Source organism: Lipophrys pholis (genome assembly GCF_963383615.2).
Source record: "Lipophrys pholis genome assembly, chromosome: 13".
Taxonomy (NCBI): Eukaryota; Metazoa; Chordata; class Actinopteri; order Blenniiformes; family Blenniidae; genus Lipophrys; species Lipophrys pholis.
The window spans coordinates 10,281,603-10,302,804 of NC_137632.1; the positions used below are offsets into that span (position 1 = coordinate 10,281,603).

The window sequence follows — 21,202 nt, forward strand, 5'->3', positions numbered from 1 at the left end:
CAAAGCTCACGTTCTTCCTGTTTCCACTGATCATCCTTAAGATGTTTCTGGAGCTTAAGAGGTGTTGTTTGGAGGAAACCAGTAACTTCTCATGACTAGGTCAATACCAGTCATACAGTGAAGCATGGTGGTGGCAGCATCATGCTGTGGGGATGTTTTTCATGTGCAGGAATTAGGAGACTATTCAGAATAGAAGGAAAGATAAGTAAAGGAGTGACTTCAGGACAACTCTGTGAACGTCCTTGAGTGGCCCGGCAGAGTCCAGACTTGACTCCGATTGAACATCTCTGTAGGGATCTGAAAATGGACCAAACTGCTCACAGATCGGTGTACCAAGCCTGTGACATCAAACTCAAAGACTTGAGGACTTAATTGCTGCCAAAGGTGCATCAATCTATTTGATCAAAGGCTGTGAATACTTAAGTACATTTGTTTTTTTCTTTCACATTGTCATTATGGGATATCCTGTTTAGAATTTTTGAATATACAACTATAACAATTAAATGTGGGAAAAGCAAAGTGCAGTAAATACTTTCTAGATGCACTGTATCTGTGTTTAGGTCACCGGTTCAGGTAAATGACAAAAGGATTTGTTTAACCTAATAGCATGAAAAAACGGCATGGCTTTTTACATGGTTCCGACAAGTTCAGTTTAAGACCTTTTTAAGACTACTTAGTAAAGAATGTAATTCTAACATCCATATTGGCAAAAATGAGCAATGCCTTGATTCCTGTTGTTCCAAGTTTAATTGATTTCTTGCAGAAGGTGCAGCGAGCTTCAAACACGCTCCCCTCCACTGCTGTCAACCAGATCCAGAATGAATTTTTCTCCAACCAGGCATTATCAAATTTGAGTAGAGAGAGGCCATGCACACTCTAATGGACACGCTGCAGTCGGCGCTGGCATTTTCATATCAAAGGGGGAGAAAGAGGAGCAGGTTTAAGCAGCAATACGAGCACAGCGCTCGCAGTGGTGTGGAGACGCATCAATAAACCAAGTGAACCGTTTGAGACGGTGGCCAAAAATAAATAGAGGGTCTATTTGTAAAACCACGACTCGAGAAATTTTTGGGAATAAAAAGTCTGCAAATTTTTATTGTTGGTTTCGTCAACTACTCATAGCAGCTCTACAAAACTTAAAGACAAACCATCTTCAAACCAGTCGCACTGTTGCTGGAAAAACCAAGTAAGAACCACTTTAGCTTGTGTATACTACAAAGACTATTACAAAGCATTTCTGTGGGAAATTTGGAGTTAGCAGGGAGCCCACAGGTTGTCAACGTGTGAGTCTACTCACCTTTGTGTGTTGGTGGACGGGGAGTTCTTTAACCTATTGGAGTGCATTGATGGAGCTCCCAGGACGACAGAACAGGGTGAAGTGATGTGCTGGTGTGGACTGCCTGTGTGTGCCAGCTGGGCTTTCGTGCGCGCGTTCCGGGAGCCAGGAACAGGATTCACAATATTCGACAGGTTTCCACGACTGTCCTTGGTCTCGTCTCTCTCTTTCTTCCCTCGCTCCTTCTTGCCAAAATGTGTCGCTGCTGTACCTGCCGCCGCTGGCCTCTCCTCTTGGACCTCCAACATTCTCCCTATGTCCTTGTCTGGGTGTGTCTGTGTGCGTGCCTGCCTGTGTGTGTGTGTGTGTGTGTGTGTGTGTGTGTGTGTGTGTGTGTGTGTGTGTGTGTGTGTGTGTGTGTGTGTGTGTGTGTGTGTGTGAGTGAAAAACTAATGTCCAGAGGGCTTTTCTTGCTCCGTGTGTATATATGAAATTCCCCCAAGGGGGCTTTCAATGGCCCGTGGGCACACTGTGGAGAGAAAGATAGAAAGAAAACCAACGGTTAACAAAACTGGAAAACAAGGACAGAGTCTTCAGAAACTTTGTATGAGGTTCTTCAGGTTTAGTTCACTGAAAAAGATTAGAGATGACTGTTCTGGAAGAGCAAGCAGACACTTTAAGGAGTACTGTATTTTCCAGAGTATAAGTCACACCTCAGTATAGGTTACATGCCTCAGAAATGGTGCCCTCAAGAGCAAAAAACAAAATTTTTTATTTATATAAGTTGCTCTGGTGTATGAGACTAATTTATTTTTCCCGTGGATACACATAACTGCACTGTCGATAAACCATTTGTGTGAATTTGTTACTCCAGCTTTGGCCAGCATGCCTTCAGTCTTCGATTAGCCTTTTTAGTTTTTTCCTCGCAATTACAGTTACCGTACAGTTCTCAATAGAAGAGCCTGCCCTTTGAAAAAATAGACCTTAAATGGTGCATTCTAATGCATTGTGGACTACTTAATACTACATTGTGGCATGTGATTAATTGTAGGATGTTGATACTGAACGAACCAAACACCAAATATGTTTGGAAGAAACATACTTAAATAAAAGCACATAACTGGACTAATATAAAGATGTATACAATGTATATACACATGTATATAAGGTTTACAATGATGTAAACAGAATATATACAATTTCACTCCAGAGGCCGCATACAGTGCAGTTTCATTTTGAGTGGGCTGGACTGGTAAAATATTGCTATAATAACCTTTGAATTTATACTTGACAGTTTTGCTTTGTTGTAGCACAACGTGTACATGATGAAACTATCTATAATTTTGCAAGATTAAACAATTAGTACTGAAAATCACTACAAACCCAACATAAAGTCAATTTTAATTAAACATTCTGTTGCAAATTTCCGTGAAATGTGACATAAAAAGCTCTTATTAATCCTATACAACCACCTTGCTTATGTGGGGCCGGATTGGAGCCTTTGAGGGCCGGTTTTAGCCCATGGGCCTTATGTTTGACTCCCCTGGTATAAAGTGAAAGTGAAACTTAAAGGAGTCACACCAGCACTGTGCTGCTGGAGGCTGTCTGCTCATTAAGGTGTGTTAACAGTTAAAACCTCTCCTTGCACAACCATTTGTCTGCTCTTATCAGCTGTGCTTCACTGTCAGTAAAATGTGGTTGTAAGCAAGTTGCCATACGGTGTCATTTAGATATCCCATGATGTACTGGTATATTCTTAATATACGAGTCTGCTCGTAATGTGAGTCGCATAACCAGCAATGAACAACGAAAAAAAGTGGAACTTGTAGTCCTGAAAATATGGTAGATCTCTGTCTACTTTGAAACCAACTCTGGTGAGGTTTGAATGTAGACACACACCAGACCAAAGTTTTTAAATAGACGTATCACAGGATTGTGACAAACATCAACAAAACATTTCTTTGCAACAGATCCACATCGGCCTGTATGAGACGAAGACATTCCTGCTTTTATTTTGACAACTTTATATGTTTGATAATCTGTTGGTGAATCCTTAGCTAGTAAAAAGTACCACCACAATAAGCTACATATACATCATTTATGTCGGATATACAATCTGTTTACACATTCTGGTTCAATCTTAAAAACATCTGTGTGAAAGGAAAGTGAACTAAACTAAAAAAAAAACCCGCTTTGGGCTCTCATCACCAAGTATGACCGCTGACTTAAAGTGACACTATCCCACATTTTGGAATATCAACTTTCCAACGAATGAATGAAAGGTGGAAAACCTAACCGTTTTGTCTTTCACAGTGGTTTTAAAATAACTTGAACAGACAGCCCCCACCCCCTTTTTTCAATGGTGAAACATTTTAACATCACTCAAATACAAAATTAATTACTGAGCCAGTGACCAGACAGGAGCACCTCAATTTTCATTGTCCACCTTTGCTTTGTTTGCAGTGAGGTGATCAGCAGTCATATTGTCGTATGTTTTCACAGTAGAAAATCTCAATCTGCTCTGTGAACATGTTTATCAAGGGACCAACCTCAGCAGACAACAGCAGAACTGAAGATGAGCAAAGAGAATATGTATTTCTTTAAACAATGTTTGTAAGTAACACAATAATGTAAAACTGAGTGAATGAATAACAACTAGAAACAGTTGTTTAAAGTTCCTTTGTTTATCCACTAGAGAGCAACAGAATGGAAGACATGGTTATCAAACATAGATTCTTATGTTAAATAAACACTACTGGCTAACATTGTCACATTGTAATTAGATTTCTATCCCCCCCTAATAACAATATCGCTGTTGGCCTAAAACACAATCCAGCACAGGGTCGGTTAGTCACAGAAAGCCTTCAGTGGGGTATCATGTGAAATACAGTGTGGGGAGAGCAAGTGTTGTAATCTAGACCAACTTCTGTATGTTTTCAATTGTGTGTGTGTGTGTGTGTGTGTGTGTGTGTGTGTGTGTGTGTGTGTGTGTGTGTGTGTGTGTGTGTGTGTGTGTGTGTGTGTGTGTGTGTGTGTGTGTGAGAATTGCATGAGAATCCTGCTCCAGAGAGCAGCACAGTCAGTCAGATTACATTGTCATCCTGAAAATATTTAGGAGCTCTTCCAAAACACTCAACATTGTAACTGGCTCCAGAGTTCCCCTGGGGAGAGGGGAGGTGGAGAGTCTGAGGGGGTGTGGGGAGGGGGGAGGAGGGGAGGGGGGCGGGGGAGGAGGAGGGGGTGTCACTGGGAACCAGACAAACACACTGACTCCTGCTACAGCAGCAGCACCAGTCTGCTTGCAGGTCTCCGGGAGAGGTGATTTACAAGCGTCAGGGCCACGGATCACTACTGCACACAAGCTGGCTGCTCAACGACAACACAAGAGGCTTCTGTGTCCAAATTAAAGTGATAGGACGAACCTTTCAATATGAAAACAAAACAACAAAAAAAAAAAGGCTTGAGATAGAAGTAGGGGCCGTTCAGAAAAGTGATTATTGTGCATTTATGTATCCGTGAACGTTCAGTCACATATCGCATTCTGAAGAATTATACATCAGCAGCAGAACAGGCTTTCAGAGTACCGGAGGTGTTACTAGTGACTGCTCATTGTTTCTACTGTTCAGGTTTTAGACTTGGAATTAACAGAAAGATGACAATGTGTGGAGAAGAGCAAAAAAACTGTTATTTGTGCGTCAATGTGGAGCACGAGCTCGAGCAAAACAGAGTGGAAAAGGCCTGCCAGATAGCCACTCTGAACTAAATCACAGTGAATAACAGCACACTGTACTGTGTGCCTTCGACAGAGACCGGGGAACAAAAACAAACACTTTGGACAAAAGTCCCAACTACTCAGAAGACACATCTAAATTGTGGGGATTAGGACTTATTCTTCATAATTATATACTAAGTTTACATCACATTCATCGGAGCATGGCTTTTTGTTCAAAGTGACACAATAAAATAGTTTTGAAGTCTGTGAGGATAATACATGCATTACTCAGAAAAGTTCAAGCACTGTATGTGCCTTTTAAACTAAAATATGCACAGAGCTTCATTACGAAAGCTACAAAATTCAAAACTGACATTATTAACACCGACATTACAACAAGAAAAACAAGGTCTGATCCAGAAATACAGTCGTTGATATGAGGAGGAGACGGACGTCCCCTCTATGAAAATCTGAACTCGACTGGAACAAACAAAAATCACTTAAGTAGTTTTGCAAAAACACACAAAAGACCACCGATGGCAGAAGTTCAAGGCCTTAACGTGATTGAATTTGCACAACTACTGAATTAACTGGGTGTGACTCCTGGTAATGGAAAGTTACAAAAATCATTACATGCAGCCTTGTCTTGTTTCGTCAGCAAGGTGTGGGAGAAGGAGTGTCAAACACAGCTCAGCCATTCAACAGACAACACTGTTTAAAGCAGCCGGAATGCTTCAGCACAAGGTGTGTAGTTGTAGTTTGAAAACGTGATTCCTCGACCCGCTGTGAACGGGGCTGCGACTCTGCAGTCATTATCACATTATTCGTGCACTGTGCAGCAAGGACTGAAACGAGAGCCTTGAATAACGTGAGTAACCAGAGGCCAATCGTCCAGAGGCGCCAAAAGAATCTCTTGAAACATGTATTCATTTCGCTTGAGAAGTTATAATTTATACTATATCAAAGAATCAGCCTTCTACATCATTCAACCCTAACTAGCATGTATGCCCTGGAGGGGCTTCATCTAAACCTCCATCATACACAAATCTGAGTGTGTGCACGCACGCAGACACAAACAGCAGGAACTGTCAATCACCTGTTCCCTCCAATCGCACGCTAATGAGACACTAATTGGAGAGCTTGCTGACATAACTGTCGTAAGGAATGCACTGACACACACACACACACACACACACACACACTCACTCGCACACTGTACATCAGGTGTGTATGGTGCAGCCGGTTGCACGCACACACACAGAACAAAGCGTGGTGGAGGTAATCACAGAGATTTTTATTCCTCTATCTACAGTAAAGACGCTGAACTGTCTATCATGGCAAGCGCGAGGAGCTGCAGTGCATCCAAGTTAATGTGAAAACAGTATAATGAGGCTCTAAAAATGAGCTTTTTGCCTCTGATATAAATATGAGGTTCCACATAAAAAGAGGGCAGAAAATAGTTCAATTCAATTAGATTTGGGTTTTCCAGTGCGGGTGGCACTAAAAGGGAGCATTTTATTTAATGCTTATGTATTAATGCTTATGTAACAAGTCCTCGTATATGTTGCCTGCTCAGGGTGTCGACCTTTACCTGCTACGTCACCTAAATTCCTCTGACGAGAGAGAGAGAGAGAGAGAGAGAGAGAGAGAGAGAGAGAGAGAGAGAGAGAGAGAGAGAGAGAGAGAGAGAGAGAGAGAGAGAGAGAGAGAGAGAGAGAGAGAGAGAGAGAGAGAGAGAGAGAGAGAGAGAGAGAGAGAGAGAGAGAGAGAGAGAGATTTTACCAACGTAGTATCCACCAGTGGTATACTTCACTAGTAAGGTGAGTGATCTTTAAGAAGAGAGGAACTTTGATCTTTCTGCCAAGAGAGTCCACCGTTTGAAATTTTTAACACAACAAAGCAACAAATACATTATTTTTTAAAAGCGGGGGGGGGGGGGGGGGGGGGCACACAAGTGCAAACCCATATTCACAAACACGCCATCTCTTTCCCCTCATCTCAGCCCTGCTGTTGGCTGTAAAAACGCCTGCTGATGTTTCAGCCTTATTTATGCAAATCCCATTTTGCAGTTCAGTCACAATGGAGTATGGCTCTCTCTCCCTCGCTCTCTAGCTCCCCTACCCGCCTTCCGTCTGCTCGGCCCTCCATCTCAAGAATTGCTTGAGCCCATTATTTGTTTGGGGCAATATCACAAGCATTATTTCCACCTCTCCTCGGTTTATTTTTGCACGAATATACAAAACTCAGAGCCATCAGTGGTGTACCGTGCAGTATAAAGATCTCGGTATCAGAAAATCTCCTCTGTCTCTTCATGCAGGAGCAAAACAAATACATATTAATGTTAATCAATCATGCAACAAGTATACATATCTAAAGTTTGCATGATTTTCCAATGATTTTCTTTTACATGGTCTGTCGTGCATGAATCTATTGTCAAAAAGTTTTATATTTTGCTATTTAAAAGAAAAAATTCAAATCTTGAACACGACAATCTTTTTCAAAAGAGCGACCAGAAGAATGCAACAAAGAAAAATCCTCAAATGAGCTGAAAACTTCAGCATGGAAGGAGTCACAATTAATAAGCCCATTTAAATTCTGGACTCTGAATATCCTCCAGAGTTGACGCTTTAATCTAGTCAGCATGAGAGCAAGTGTAACGGATCCAAAAGCAGGCGATAACATCAAGTGTCCTTGTTTACCATTACTAGGTATTTCTTCTATATGATGTCTGAATTATGCATTTTTTCCTTCCTAGGATTTGAGCACAAGAGAAGAGTTTTCGATCTGACGCGACTGCATCGAAAGCCTGCTGGTGTACTAGAACTTTGCAGCCTTTCTCGCAATTACACAACTGAACTATTTATCGTTTCACAGAATCATAAAGTTAGCAGCGAATCAAGAACATCAGGCACACAGCACTACCGAGCTCAAGCTGGCAGACACTAGTGAGCGGTTGTACTAAAACAACACAACTACCACAGAAGAACCGATGCAACAACTCCAGACAACAATGAACTAAGGATGAGGTTGAGTTTTATTGCCTTTTACATTTCAACTAGTCCAGCAACTGTAACAAAAACAAACAAATAAAACAAAGTCTTCGTGTGACATACCTTTTTTGCCTATGGGAAAGTAGAAATCCTGTATGACATTAAGTCCAACCAAAAGTAAAAACCAAAGACTAAATATTGAAACCTTCACTGCCTGACGAGCAAACGATACCAGTTGGACATCCTCGTCTGAGGAGACACCTGCATGCTCACCTGTTGAGGTCACTTCCTTAGAGCACTACCCTAAAATGCCACACCCTACACGGCACTTATGATTCACACTTGGCACACGCAGAATGTGTGGAATGCAGAGTGTCACTAAAGATAGAGCTGTGACGCCACAGATGTAGCATTTGACATAATATATCTACTGTGACAGGAACAAGGACGCTCACACATGAGCCGGCTCACAGGGGCATGACTGATCTCTCTCTATTGAAACCAAACCACACAAATATTTACAACTGAATTTGTTCACATTTTCTAAACTACGATGTGCTACCAGAGGGGATTATCTATGCATTTCCATCCCTCTCAACCTTGGTTTTGTCTTCCGTTCACCTCAATTAAAGCCTGATTCTCTACGGTCACCCCAGCAGCAACTTACTTTCCACTGGTGTACCTGCCCTGCATTTCGACAGAAGCCCCCCTCCCCCACATCCCCAGTTCATCTTCTCCTCTGGACGGCAGACGATGATGCCCCTCCATCCCCGGGGAGGCGACATGTGTGTAATGTCACATTATGTCATATCATATTGCGGTGACAGGAGCCTCACCGTGTCCATCATAATGATGGAAGTGGCAATGAAAACAGGGGGATAAGAAAGGGGCGTGAAACAGATTTACCAGTAGAAAGGGAGGGAGGTTATTACACAAGTCGCTCCCTTCACAGAGTGTGCGGGTGGGTGTCTGTGTTTCCCGACGTGAATGCACGCACGCGCACGCGCACGCGCACGCGCACACGCACACGCACACACACACACACACAGCTGACTCACTAGTGACACATCTGCTGGCGTAGCCCGGGCACGGTGCCATGTGTGGCGGCCAGCTCCAGCAGCAGGACTGGCACTCAGCACTCTGGCCTGCTCTGATCTCCGTCTCACACACTTCACCCTGCACTTCCATCTCTGTCCATCTGCCCTCTGTCTCTGTATCTCTGGCTAAGTGGGTGTGTCTTGCATGCACACACACTCACCTTACTGCAGGATACGAGACAAAGAGACTGGATGAACCAGAACCAATGTGCTATTATTCCTCTGATACTACAAATGTGGATTCAAATTAAAGGTGGGTTAGTATCACATTCTCACATGGTAAAATTACTGTCATAAAAAGCAAGATTTTGTTATTCAAATCCATACAAATGTAGTAGAATTACAATACTGAAGAGTAAATGAGTACACAAGAGATTTCATAAATAAAATAACAAAAATACTTTTAAAACACCATTTATACAGTAAAAGGAAGTGAGCTTAAAAAGGCCAGAAATGAGTAGTCTCTTGCATTTAGTCTCTTGCACTGCCTTGGCTCCTGCAAACTTTAACTGTAGCATTATAAATAGGTTCTTTGTCGTGCCCTGTGCCTTTAAATTCAGAAATGCAAGAAAAAAAAACAACAAAAAGAGCATAGGTGTCTAAAGATCAACATCTATGCAATGGGCACAGTCTTAGGGTAGTGATATAAATCCATGTTAAGTCACATAAAATCCTGCTCAGTATGTTGACCAGTAAATTGACATAGTGAGCTTTTCATGGTCGCTCATGCAAGTTAAACAAGGAGACCACTTCACCGTGCAGCAGAGAAACACATTACAACAGAACCTGCTTTGAGTAGTAAGAAATAAAGGTTTTCTAAAATCCCTTCAAGTCCCTGAGCCTAGATTTCTGTTTGTCCAAATCTACATACATTTTTACTCTATTTCTTGGGTCAATGAAGTAGAAAAAAGTTTTTGAGAACTAATAAGCGGCTTCCCAAGTCAGCTCTAGATTTTTAGAAAAAGTCCTCCTATGTGTTTCTTGTATACAAATATATTTGGCTTGACTGGTTCATGGTGATAAAAGCGAATATTTCTTTACTCAAGGCTCATAAAACAGTTGCAATTTAGCAATGTGTATTCAGGTTCAACATCCGGGAGATATTATCATTACAAAAGTCAAAAGCAAAGTGATTGCAGTGATGAGCTGTGGTATTTTTTCACAGTGTCTCCTGGTAAATGATCTCAATGGCTTGAGTGTGGCGAGCACTGCTTGCAATAGTCATTTTGTACAGGTTTTTTTTCCTGATATATGCCTATATGCTACCACATTTTCATTTCTAGATAAAGGTACTGAAAATTCAAGCTCGTTTTGCAAAAAATTTATTTTTTCCAAACACAGTGAATGAGAGCGAGACTAAATAATTTGGTGCTCGGTAGCAAGTAGCCTCTCATTTAGTCAACTGATTAACAACCGTGCATATTCCTGATCTTGACAACTTCAGAGCAGCTTCGCCCTGTATAAAGGTGCTGGTGAATTTGTAACCAACTTTGTACCTCTGCAAGTTCATAAATAGTTTGTTCATACCCAGGGCTCCCAGATGTGAGTAAAGTAAATGCAAACCAGAAAATAATGAGTGTTTCTTTAAAATAAGGACATGTATGAAACATTCAGGGTGTCTTCACTTCTGGAGATTAAAACAAACAAATTAATGGGGGTCATGTTTAGGATCTTAAATGTTCACGACAAGTATGTAATGAACCCCATTAAAAGAGGAAACAAATAAAAAGTTTTAACAGCAGGTATAAAATTACCTGTATGCATTGTATCATAGCAATTAGCCCTGTGAGTAAAATGGGATTCTATAGAAGACAGTGTGCTTCAAGGCAGGAGATAACTTATACAAGGGGAATCGCAAAAATGAATATACATTCTGTCTACTACTGTTTAAGATTATGACTGCTTATTAATTGGTGGTGCATCATTCTGCCAATTAACTGGTGGTGGGCTTTCTTTGGGTCTGTTCAGGTCAGCTGCATTTCCCATCCAGTCCAATTATTCCAACGTCTGTTTCCGACTGGGGATGAATCTTTTCAGACCCCCTTTGGATTGTTTTTTTTTTTTTTCTTCCTTGGGTTATGGCAGGTTTTCTGCAGGATCAGAATTCTGCACCCATAAAGCCCTCCAGTCAAACTGCTAATTAAGGCAGGAGCACTGTGGTGCTGTGGTAAGAGTGCTCACAGTGGCCACAGTGATATCAGTAGAAAATACAACCAACTTGTTGTGTGAATCTGTGTCCGCACAGGTAATTTTTTCCATGAGTTTCTTTCATTTTTAGCTCATATGTAAAGTCGAAGAGAGGCAACGTCTGCCCAAGTGAAACTCTGCTGCCCTCTGTGCAGACCCCTGCTTCCCTCCCTTCTCTTGACCATGCTCTTTGGTCCGTGACTCCCTCCCTCCGTCCAAACGGTCGCTCCCACACTCTGGCCACATTCCTCCCTTGCTCATGCTGGGAGGACGTCTCCCTGTGACTAAAAGCATTGTGGGAAATCCCAATGGCTCGACCATTCAGGGGCTGTGTAGACCATTGAAGTAAAGTGCAAAATAAATTTGTGTTCCTTGCATGCTGGTCAATAGGCTCTACTTGCAAGACACTTGAAACCAGTGAGAAACTAACAACTGTTGTGTTTATGTCCAGAACCACACAACAAGCAGCACAAACAAATAAAAAGCCTACTTTTACAGCAGCACCTAAAACATGCTTTAAAATCCCCCGAGATCTTCTACAACAGAAGCAGCAAATAAATTCTCAATCGGTCAACCCGTGTGACATGACTCGAGTATCCTTACTGACCTGACGCGAGGTAACCACAAAGCAAAACTATATTTTACTCAAAGAGACACAAACAAACACACCGAGTATATAACAGATGTTCCAGCTCCTCTCCTTTATCATACAACAAAATTAGCACTCTGGAGAGAATACGAGCCAGATTGTGTCCCTGAATTACCCCAGTTTACACTGGTGTGTCATTCCAGTGGAATTTTAAACACATTGGCTATGACCTGCCCAATTAAATATACAGCGAAATATACACGCACATCCTCATACCAGCGCACAGAAAAATATCCTAATGCGGCAGTACTTAGCTGTCTGATGAAGCACTTCGAGTTCATGCCATGAACGGCTCCTCTGAGTTCAAACCTACTTGTGTGCATTATGTGAGAGCATTTTAACTTCCCTTCAAAACAATGAAGGTACTGCAACGTCTTTCCTACCTGCAAACCACCATGCTGAAAACAGGTACCTGTGTATCTTAGCAGAAATGACTGAAACCTGATCTGCAAATGAATAGTGATTGTCATTTATATTGATGATAGAGATACACTGAACATCCTCTCTTGGTCTCATGAACTTATCTCTCCAGGATAGGGGAGATTATATTATGTTGCAAACTGTCTTCATTGTCTCAGCTCAGTGTGACTGTATAGCTCAGGCAGCAGCTCTTGCACAGTTAAAAAAAAACAAAGGCTTGGAGGTTTTTTTTGGTTATTTTTATGTGAAAATCTTTAAATGGGCACACTGTGAAATATATATTTTGCTCTTGTTATTATAGACGTGTTTATTACAATCAATGGCAAAAAAATACCAGCAAAGCTTTAGAGTATGACCTTAAATGCACCTATAACACAAGTGTCATATGGAAGTGGAAATAGAGTAAAAACTAGAGATATATATTAAGCCTCAAACATGGCCCTTTTTGGGATATTCTGCTTAAGATCCTTACACGACAGCAACATTAGAAACAATTTTTTTAGCAGAGCAAATAATTAATAGATTTAACAATATACGTTGATTCATGCTCACTGCTTTGCTCAAATAAAATATTTCTTAAATTGAATATCGGGGAAAAAAGTAAATCAATCCAACACTGCAAAATTGTAATATGTTAGATTCAATCACTTCTGATAAAAATGTAAAAAGAAAAATTGGATTGAGAGACTTGACAAAGCAGCTCAAACTGGGAAAATGTTTCAAAATGACTTGTAATACAGTCATATATCAAAATATTACCAAAGTGAACATGTGATTTTTCATCTGTTAATAAATAGAAAAATCAAATTTTCTTCCAAAGCACAGAAACAATCACACCCATCACTTACCAGGAGCTCAACCAAATAACGTAAAGGTATTAAATGCCACAGGCTTGCCCTCGTTTGCACTGAGTGGTTAGTCAAAGAACAGATGATAATGAAGAGTTGAGAGAGTAGACGGATGCTTTACGCTGCCTCAGAAAATCGCCGAGCTGATTTCTAATCAAAACCCAGCTCCTTGTGTTGTCACATGCTCTGAGTTTTATGGCAAACTAAAAAAAGTGGAAAATATCAGGAATCCCATCACGTTCCAGCTCAGACTAACCACATGGACAAAAATAATAAAGTAATAAAAAAGTAATCTGGGGAAGAGTAGTGGCCAAGACCTCCATTTTAACACTGAAGCTTGAATGTGATCGTCAGGTTTGGCCTGATTTTCAGATGTAAATGATTACATCAAGTGTATTTTTTCACATTATGTTAATAAGTCGCCACTTTTAACTGGGCTAACTAGTAACAACAGCAGAGTGGATTTCACACTGACCCGACTAAACAGTAACCATCGCGTGTGAACGGCTGGGTTAATATGAACGTGTTTAATGGGCACAGGAAGCAGGGCCAACTAACAGACCAGTCCACAACAGCAAACACAGTAAAAGTTAACCTTGCTCTTTCATGTCATCATAACATCACTGTAATGCGCGCAAAGCCATGACAAAGAAGCAAGTAGATTGTGTTGAAGGTTTAGCGGGAATGACACTGAAGCCGCCAGACGCAGAGGTATTACGCGGCTCGGCGAGGACGAGATTTGGTAGCGAGTTATGGGACCGTAACTTGACCTTTGATGTTACCAATGTGATGACATCAAAACACGTGTAACAGAGAAAACAACATATTTTTTTACTTGAACCCGAGTCAGACGTCAACATGAAATCTGTCAAGTGCCAATGTGTCACAGTCTCCAATCTCTTTCAAACATGAGTGGAACAGGTCAGTCGTGAAAACGGTACATGCGTTAGCTGCAAAATCACCTCAGCCTGCCCGGTGGCTTTTTCAGCACAGATGTCTGGGATGATGGCAGGCCACGGCGGCCCCCTCGGGTTCCACCTGGGAGCTGCTCTGTTTGAGAGGACCCCTCGTGTAAATGCAAGGGAAGAAGCCTGTCCCTGCCTCGACTGTCAATCTCAGCAGAAAAACATGGAGGTGGATGGATCGGTACATTGTGACTCAGCCAGGCACATCCCTGAGGATCGTGTATGAGCAACAGTCCTTCCACACGTCCAAACATATGAGACCCCGATCATGGACTGCACTGTGAAGACAAGGCCTGATTACAACTTCTTGAAACGAAGTCCTTTAGCTTTGGTTGCATTCTTTTTTTATTGTTATTCGCAGTCCAACTATAGAGCATGTCTAACCCATGATCACTCTGGACAATGAACTCAACAAATACATAAATAAGCCAAACACAATCAACACTTTGTTCTCATTCTGACCAAAAACAGTCCGTGGCATCAATGAAAAGTAGATAATTCTACTATTTTACCTTTTGAACACACTGAGCACTCTATATGGATCTGAACAGCCAATACTAGAGTGACTGTGACGAGAGAGCCTTATTCATTGCTTATTGACTTTTTGTAAACATTTAATACCATTATACTATTATCCATCCATCCATTATCTATCCGTGTGCCTTCTCTCTGCACTGATGTATTTCTATTGACAAGCAAAAGATAGACTTATGAAAGATGATAATTGTGTCAATTCTGCTCCCTGAATTCTGTCTCCAATAGTACCAAAACACAGATCAACTTTAAAAAAAACAAAGAAATAAATAAATCTTTGTGAACGTAATTATATTGGGATCAAATGCAGTTTGGGGTATTTTTGCCACAATATGACTAAAAATATAAAATGTGGCCCTGTCAGTTTTACTTTTACAATTTCTGTCAAGTGTTAAATCAAATTTCAAATGTTTTCTTTTTGACATTTCTATACATGAAAAATTTCAAAATATAATCCAAAATAAATCTTTTAAAAAAAGCCCACAAAATGAATCACAGAAGTTGTCTTCTCTATGTTTAGCTGTCACTGAATTTGTCACTTTTTAAAGGGCTGGGCTAAAACCTGAAGCAGATTTTTCATGCTGCTCTACTTTATGCACCAAATTCTAATCATTGTAAAGTGGGCTCTGAGTTGTTGTTGTGAATGGTTGATGCTCTGTACTGTCCTTGAAGACCATGATGCACAAATAGAGATGAAATCCAGGCATAAGATTTCATTTTGATTGGGAGCTTTGGAAGAAAATTTTAAATAAATAAAATAATTTCAACCATAATTTCCTTCATATTTTGGGATCATTTAGTCAAACACATAATAGCTACTTTTACACCGACTCATTAAATGGGTAACATAACAGTTGGGAGTAACAACATTATTGAAATTATTTTCCCTCAATCGTGTATGAAACTAAACCAGTATCATCACCAATACAATATGACGCACCCCAACTTGCATACAATAGTCACTATTGTGACGTTAACGGTTTATTAAAGTTGCTCCAGGCACTAATACTTATCCAGGGACTCACAACACATCAATGCGAGGAGACGTGTCAACAGCCCATTATGACTGCTGGAGGGAGAAATGACCAGCATTTGCAGCAATCAATAAATCACTGACCAAACTAATCAAACTATATTTTAGCCTGCTCTGAAAACATGTTTGATGTCACAATTCCTCCAATAATGAATCTGGTGGTTTTAAAGCCAAACAAAAGAGGGGAGTTAAAAGCGTCTACTGTCAGGCTCTAGTATCTTTTTGCACCTCAACAACAAGGGTTCTCTTTTTTTTTGGGAGAGTATGGAAATGATATGATTTAGTGTGTCACGCCTTCATACTTCTGCATTCTGCTGGGAATGCCACACATGACCATGCGCAACTGTACATCAGTTTTATGCTTTACAGAGCTCCAGTTTTTTTTATTCTTTAAACCTATAAGGCCACACTGTGCCACATGAAGCATTGACACTGCAGCTCCACGGCACTAAAGCACCAATTCAACATCGCTTTCAGAAGATACAATCAAACCGGCAAATTAGCCAAAAAAAATATGCACAAATACTCATCAAAAACGAAAAACCGCTGTTTCCTTTTCATTTGGGAGTCCTACATAATTACTGTGGCATTCAGTGGATAAACTAAAATTCCTTGATGAATTGCGAATGCATATCTCAGACAGAAAAGCGGATGATAGTAACATTGACATGTTGCATTCATGTAAACACTTTTGAGTTTATGAAAAATCAATTACAGGCAGGAAAAAAAAATATACACCCGACTGAGTGAAAATAAACATTTCGAGCAATAAAAGAGACACACAAGGATCTAACCCTCTGCTCTATGACTGCGGAAGGGACCCCCCCTGCCACCCACTGCACAGGCAATGAGACAAACCGCCTCGCCGACATATCCCTCCATGTCATACACAACACAAGCCCTGCGAGTTTTAATTAGAAAACCCATGAAGCAAACAAATGCACGGAAACACGAGAGGCCAATACAGAGGCAAAAATAAATCCTTCGCCGCTTTACATCAATATCTATTTCCCTGTGTCCTTCACCTCTCTGTGGTTTTTTTGGTTAACGCACTTCGGATTAGATAGCAGATAAATAAACAGTGTGCACGGCGTTCTCAGAGAGAGCGCCCTGACCGTGTTATGTCCTCAGCATGTGCAGATCAGTGATTGAGACCAAACATCTTGCTAATGGTCCGGCGGTGTTTCTCTGAGCGTTGGCTGAACGGGGAGACTCGCGCCGCCGTTCAAGGCTTCTCGCATCAGAAGACGGACACCTCCACTGATAAATGTCAATGAGATAGTGACCGACGTTAAGAAGAACCCGTGGCTGCCTCGTTCTCCTTGCATCACAGCAGCATTAACGTGTCAATTTATGGCCCCAGTAAGTCTTTCAAGTCAGTGTCGGGTCCTGTGTTCGACATCATTACGTTAATGTGACATTTATAAAGCATTAAAGTGAGAATATGCATTATATGCGACCGAGAAGACACTTCAAAACAGGGCTTGTTTTAATTTCTTTAGCCCAGTGTACAGCGAGTAGCACTTCACCACTAAACTGAGGCCTAAAGCACTGTCGTGTGCATACATTCACGACGTGCAAAACAAACACTTGATTCAGCAAACTTTGAAATTTACATCTCCGTCATAATCTCAATATTGCACTAAATTCAACACGCCATCATTTCACACGTGTAAACTGTAGAAGGTAGAAACCATGAGGTGCACATCGAATTACACCAAGTTAAGATGTTTGAGTCGGAAGCTGAAAATAAGCGTCTCACGATGAAGATAGACCACTGCACAGCAAGGAGGTAGTGATTTCAAACATATTTGTATGCGGTCAGTCATGTACAGACATTTTTGAGACACAGAAGAAACAGTGCAATTAAAGGAGAACCAAAGAAAACAAAAAAAAGAAGAAGAAAAGAGTCCAAGTAGATTTAGGTTACCTCAGAAGCCCCCCTGCCCTTTCAGCAGGGCCTCATATGGAGAACCAGGCCTAAGGTCCCCTGGGCACTGATGTCTGCTCTCCGACTCCTCCCAGTCAGCCACGGAGGCTGTGCAGGAACCCGGCCCACTCACGACAACCTACAGCCACAAGTCATTCACACCTGGAACAGAGGGAAAGAACTTTGCTCATTGGATAAGACACAAACAAGTAGATGGCAAGGAAAAGCACTCAGTCGAGCATGTTGACAAGACCGACATGTAGCAAACACATAACCAGTGCAAAGCTGAGGTCATGAGGGGCTACAGTAACAGCGTATGCCCCCCCCCCCCCCCCCCCTCATAACCCAGACACTCATTTATACTTATGTTATCGACCAGTGTACACATCAGGGACTACAAGATAGTCTGTGATACTCCGTCAAAATATTCCTTACTTTTTGACATCCTATTTTCTGAAGATTACCCACTGTGTGAGAAGCCAAATCAAATGGTTTAAGCTGAGACTGTGGCAAAGATACATGTAAAACAGCCTTAAGACTATGCAACAGATACACATTAATGAAAGACAGCAGTGTTGCCTAGCAATTGAGGAGACCTGAGTCCTGAAACAAGAAGGTCTGCAGTTGAGTCTTAGCAACTGGCAAGAAAGCTCCAAAACTGAACTCAAGAGTCTCTGCAAATAACAACACAAGATTAAAAAAAAGGACTCGAAGTCAACCTGCAACACAGAACAAAAGTTGTAGAGATAGAACTTTAAAATGAAAAAGAGAATTATACATTAGTGCCATGTAAGACTAGCCTTTATTAGACATTTGGTGACTCTTTATAAAACATTAAATCAAGGAAAACAAATTCCCTGAGGCCCCTCGCGTGTTAAAAGGGAATCAGAGGAAACAATATAAGACTTTATTCATGATAGAAGCATACACACACACTCCAGAAAAAATCCCCAAATGACTGCTCCCTTTTTTCACGTAAAATGTTTTCACCACAGGACCTGAGGATTTTTTTTTTTTTACCGTCACTCACTAGTCAAGTTAAACAAGATTGTAAAGAGAGAAAAAAAAAAACAGAAAGGAAGAAAACTGGTAAAGAGTGAACACATTCTTTGCCATGTTTAACTCTGTGGTCTTGCCAAGGTAACAGCACAATGCCACAAGTTACTCACTACGAACGGGCCTGGTCGAGGAAGTCGTCCTAAAATAAAGAAGAAGAAAAAAAAACCCAAAAGTGTGCAAATAAAGCACATAACAACTACAGGGGACGAGACTTTCCCTCCTCTGAAATCTCAGCGCCTCACTGGACAAACTCTTGGCGGACAAAGTAGTTCCATGGCGCTTGAAACTCCAGGAACTTTTTTTTTTTTTTTTTTTTTTTTTTCCTTTTTCCTAAAAGAAGTTGTTCCTGTTTCGCCGGAGAAGTGGGGGGGAAGGGAGGACTTCGGCACTCGCATTCATGGAGCCTCGGCCAGCGCAAACAAAGTCTTCCCCGAAGAGGGAGGCAGTGGACGGCGGCTCGGAGCGAGAACAACGACGTCGGCCACAAGCACACACACACACACACACACGCACCAAAAAAAAAAAAAAACACACACACACACATATACACACACTCACACACACACTCACACACACACACACACAAAAGGAGATTCATTTTTGTGGCTTTGTTTGTTAATCAAGCGACTCAGGCCCGCCTTGGGTAAACGTTCATTTTCAAGTTCTGCTGGCTCCGTTAACAATGTAACAATTAAATCGCTCGGCAGATGAGAGGGCTGGCCGACACAATCAGCAAACCGAGGCCTGTAATGTCGCGACGCGTTTCTATAAAATCATATCAAACACATTCTGTGGACAAATGGAATACAATACCGACGGTGCGCTGCTCCTGAAGAATGCAGAACATGCATGCTGCATTGTATCCTTTTTTCATTTTCACCAAGCACGGGCGGTCCTCCGGTATAATGGGGTAAAAACCAATATTTCTCCGCGGGTTTTACACCATGCCGAAAACATCGTGAATAATCCGCTTTTGTTGCGCTGGAGGGAGGTGGATAAAAAAAAAAAGAAAAGAAAAAGAAAAGAAGCGGCGTTTTACGGCCGAAACGCAGCCCCACACTGTCTGCCCGGGCCAGACGCGACGTGGGTTTTGCTAGCCAGCCTTCGGGGACAGAGGCAGAGAAGAACGGATACCGGAGTGAGATGTCCCCGGGAGGAGGACCCGCGTGTGCCCGTTGCCAGGAGGCGAGCCGCGGCAGCGACACTTTCCAGCCCAGACGTGAAAGCAGGAACACTCACCTGGAAACGTTCGCCTCATTTTCGTCTCGCTCGCACGACGACTTTACACCGCATGCTTATCAAATCACAACATTATCACGGTAACATTATAAAATAGCAATATGTCTCCCCCCCCTTCTCGCCAGCGCTTTCCAGTGGTCCTACTCCATTACATCCCAGTCAAGATTTCCTGTCGTCTCTCACCACCCCCCTCCGCTCCGGAGAGATGGTTTCGCCCGAATTCTAAGTAGCAATTCTAGGTCAGGTCTGTGTGCCAGTGAGAATGTTACTGTCGGACAGCCGAGAGACGCCACTGTCCATCTCCATGTGACACGGTAAACACATAACAAACACCGAGAAACCCACAGACACACCATCCGTTCTTTGTCTTAAGTAATCAGGCTGTTTGCCTTTGCGGAGTAGTAGTCACAAGAAGTTAGCCGCTTCAAAGTCCTGTGAGGAGGAACGTAGGCGTCGTTCAGCAGTAAACTTTTAAGGGAAGTTAACTCAGGATAATGTTCTAAAAGGTGCGCTCCACATAACCACAGCAGCTTTTTGGTGAGCTGTAACCCCAGTGCTGAGAAATGGAAAGATTTGATTGCCTGTTTGTTATATTTTTTTTAATTTTTTGGACCATTTTGGAAAAAAGAAAAGGAATTCCATTGCTGTGCACTGATTAAACATTGCTGCTGTTTACAATGGGTGTGATATTAAAGTGAATCTGTTTCCATTTTAGACATTATTTTATAAACATTTGCAGAGCCCTCCTTTGACAAGTTTGATCACGCAATTGATGAATATCATCCATCCACCCACACTTATTTTACCCTCATGTCGTCAACCTTTCATAGCTTTTTCAAGGGTACCCCTTCTTGTTACAAACTTTATGGATCATTAGGTTTGTATGCTAGTAACTATTCTGTACTACAAATCAGGGTCGTGGGATGCTTTAGCCAATCCCAGCTGCACAAAGGGAGGATACATGCAGGTCAACAGTCGATCCTAGAGACTCACCTACTCTCACATTTACATCTACCAGCAATTTATAGTAACCACTTAACCCCAAATGCATGTGTCTGGACAGTGGGGGGACACCGGAGTACCTGCAGAGAACCCACATAGGAACAGGGAGAACATGCTATGTGCACAAAGAACGGCAGTTTCGATTTCCTATCTGTCCACATGTCGAAGTGTCTTTGAGCAAGACACTGAACCCCGAAACTGCTCCCAAATGGATGGACTGAGTGCATTGCATGGCAGCTGCCTTTATTGGTGTGTGAATGT

At 41.7% G+C, this 21,202-nt stretch overlaps 1 protein-coding gene across 1 annotated transcript in view; it reads right to left on the bottom strand.

Annotated features, from left to right (window-relative positions):
* bcl9 (BCL9 transcription coactivator) overlaps positions 1-20,120 on the bottom strand; it is a 28,352-nt gene extending 8,232 nt beyond the window's left edge. Inside the window, exons 1-3 of the mRNA XM_080477917.1 lie at positions 19,940-20,120; positions 17,642-17,803; positions 1,298-1,805 (exon numbers count right to left, since the gene is read on the bottom strand). Coding sequence (XP_080334043.1) covers positions 1,298-1,584 — 287 coding nt within the window. The 5' untranslated portion in view covers positions 1,585-1,805; positions 17,642-17,803; positions 19,940-20,120. The remainder of the gene's footprint in view (positions 1-1,297; positions 1,806-17,641; positions 17,804-19,939) is intronic.
* Positions 20,121-21,202: the final 1,082 nt, after the last annotated feature.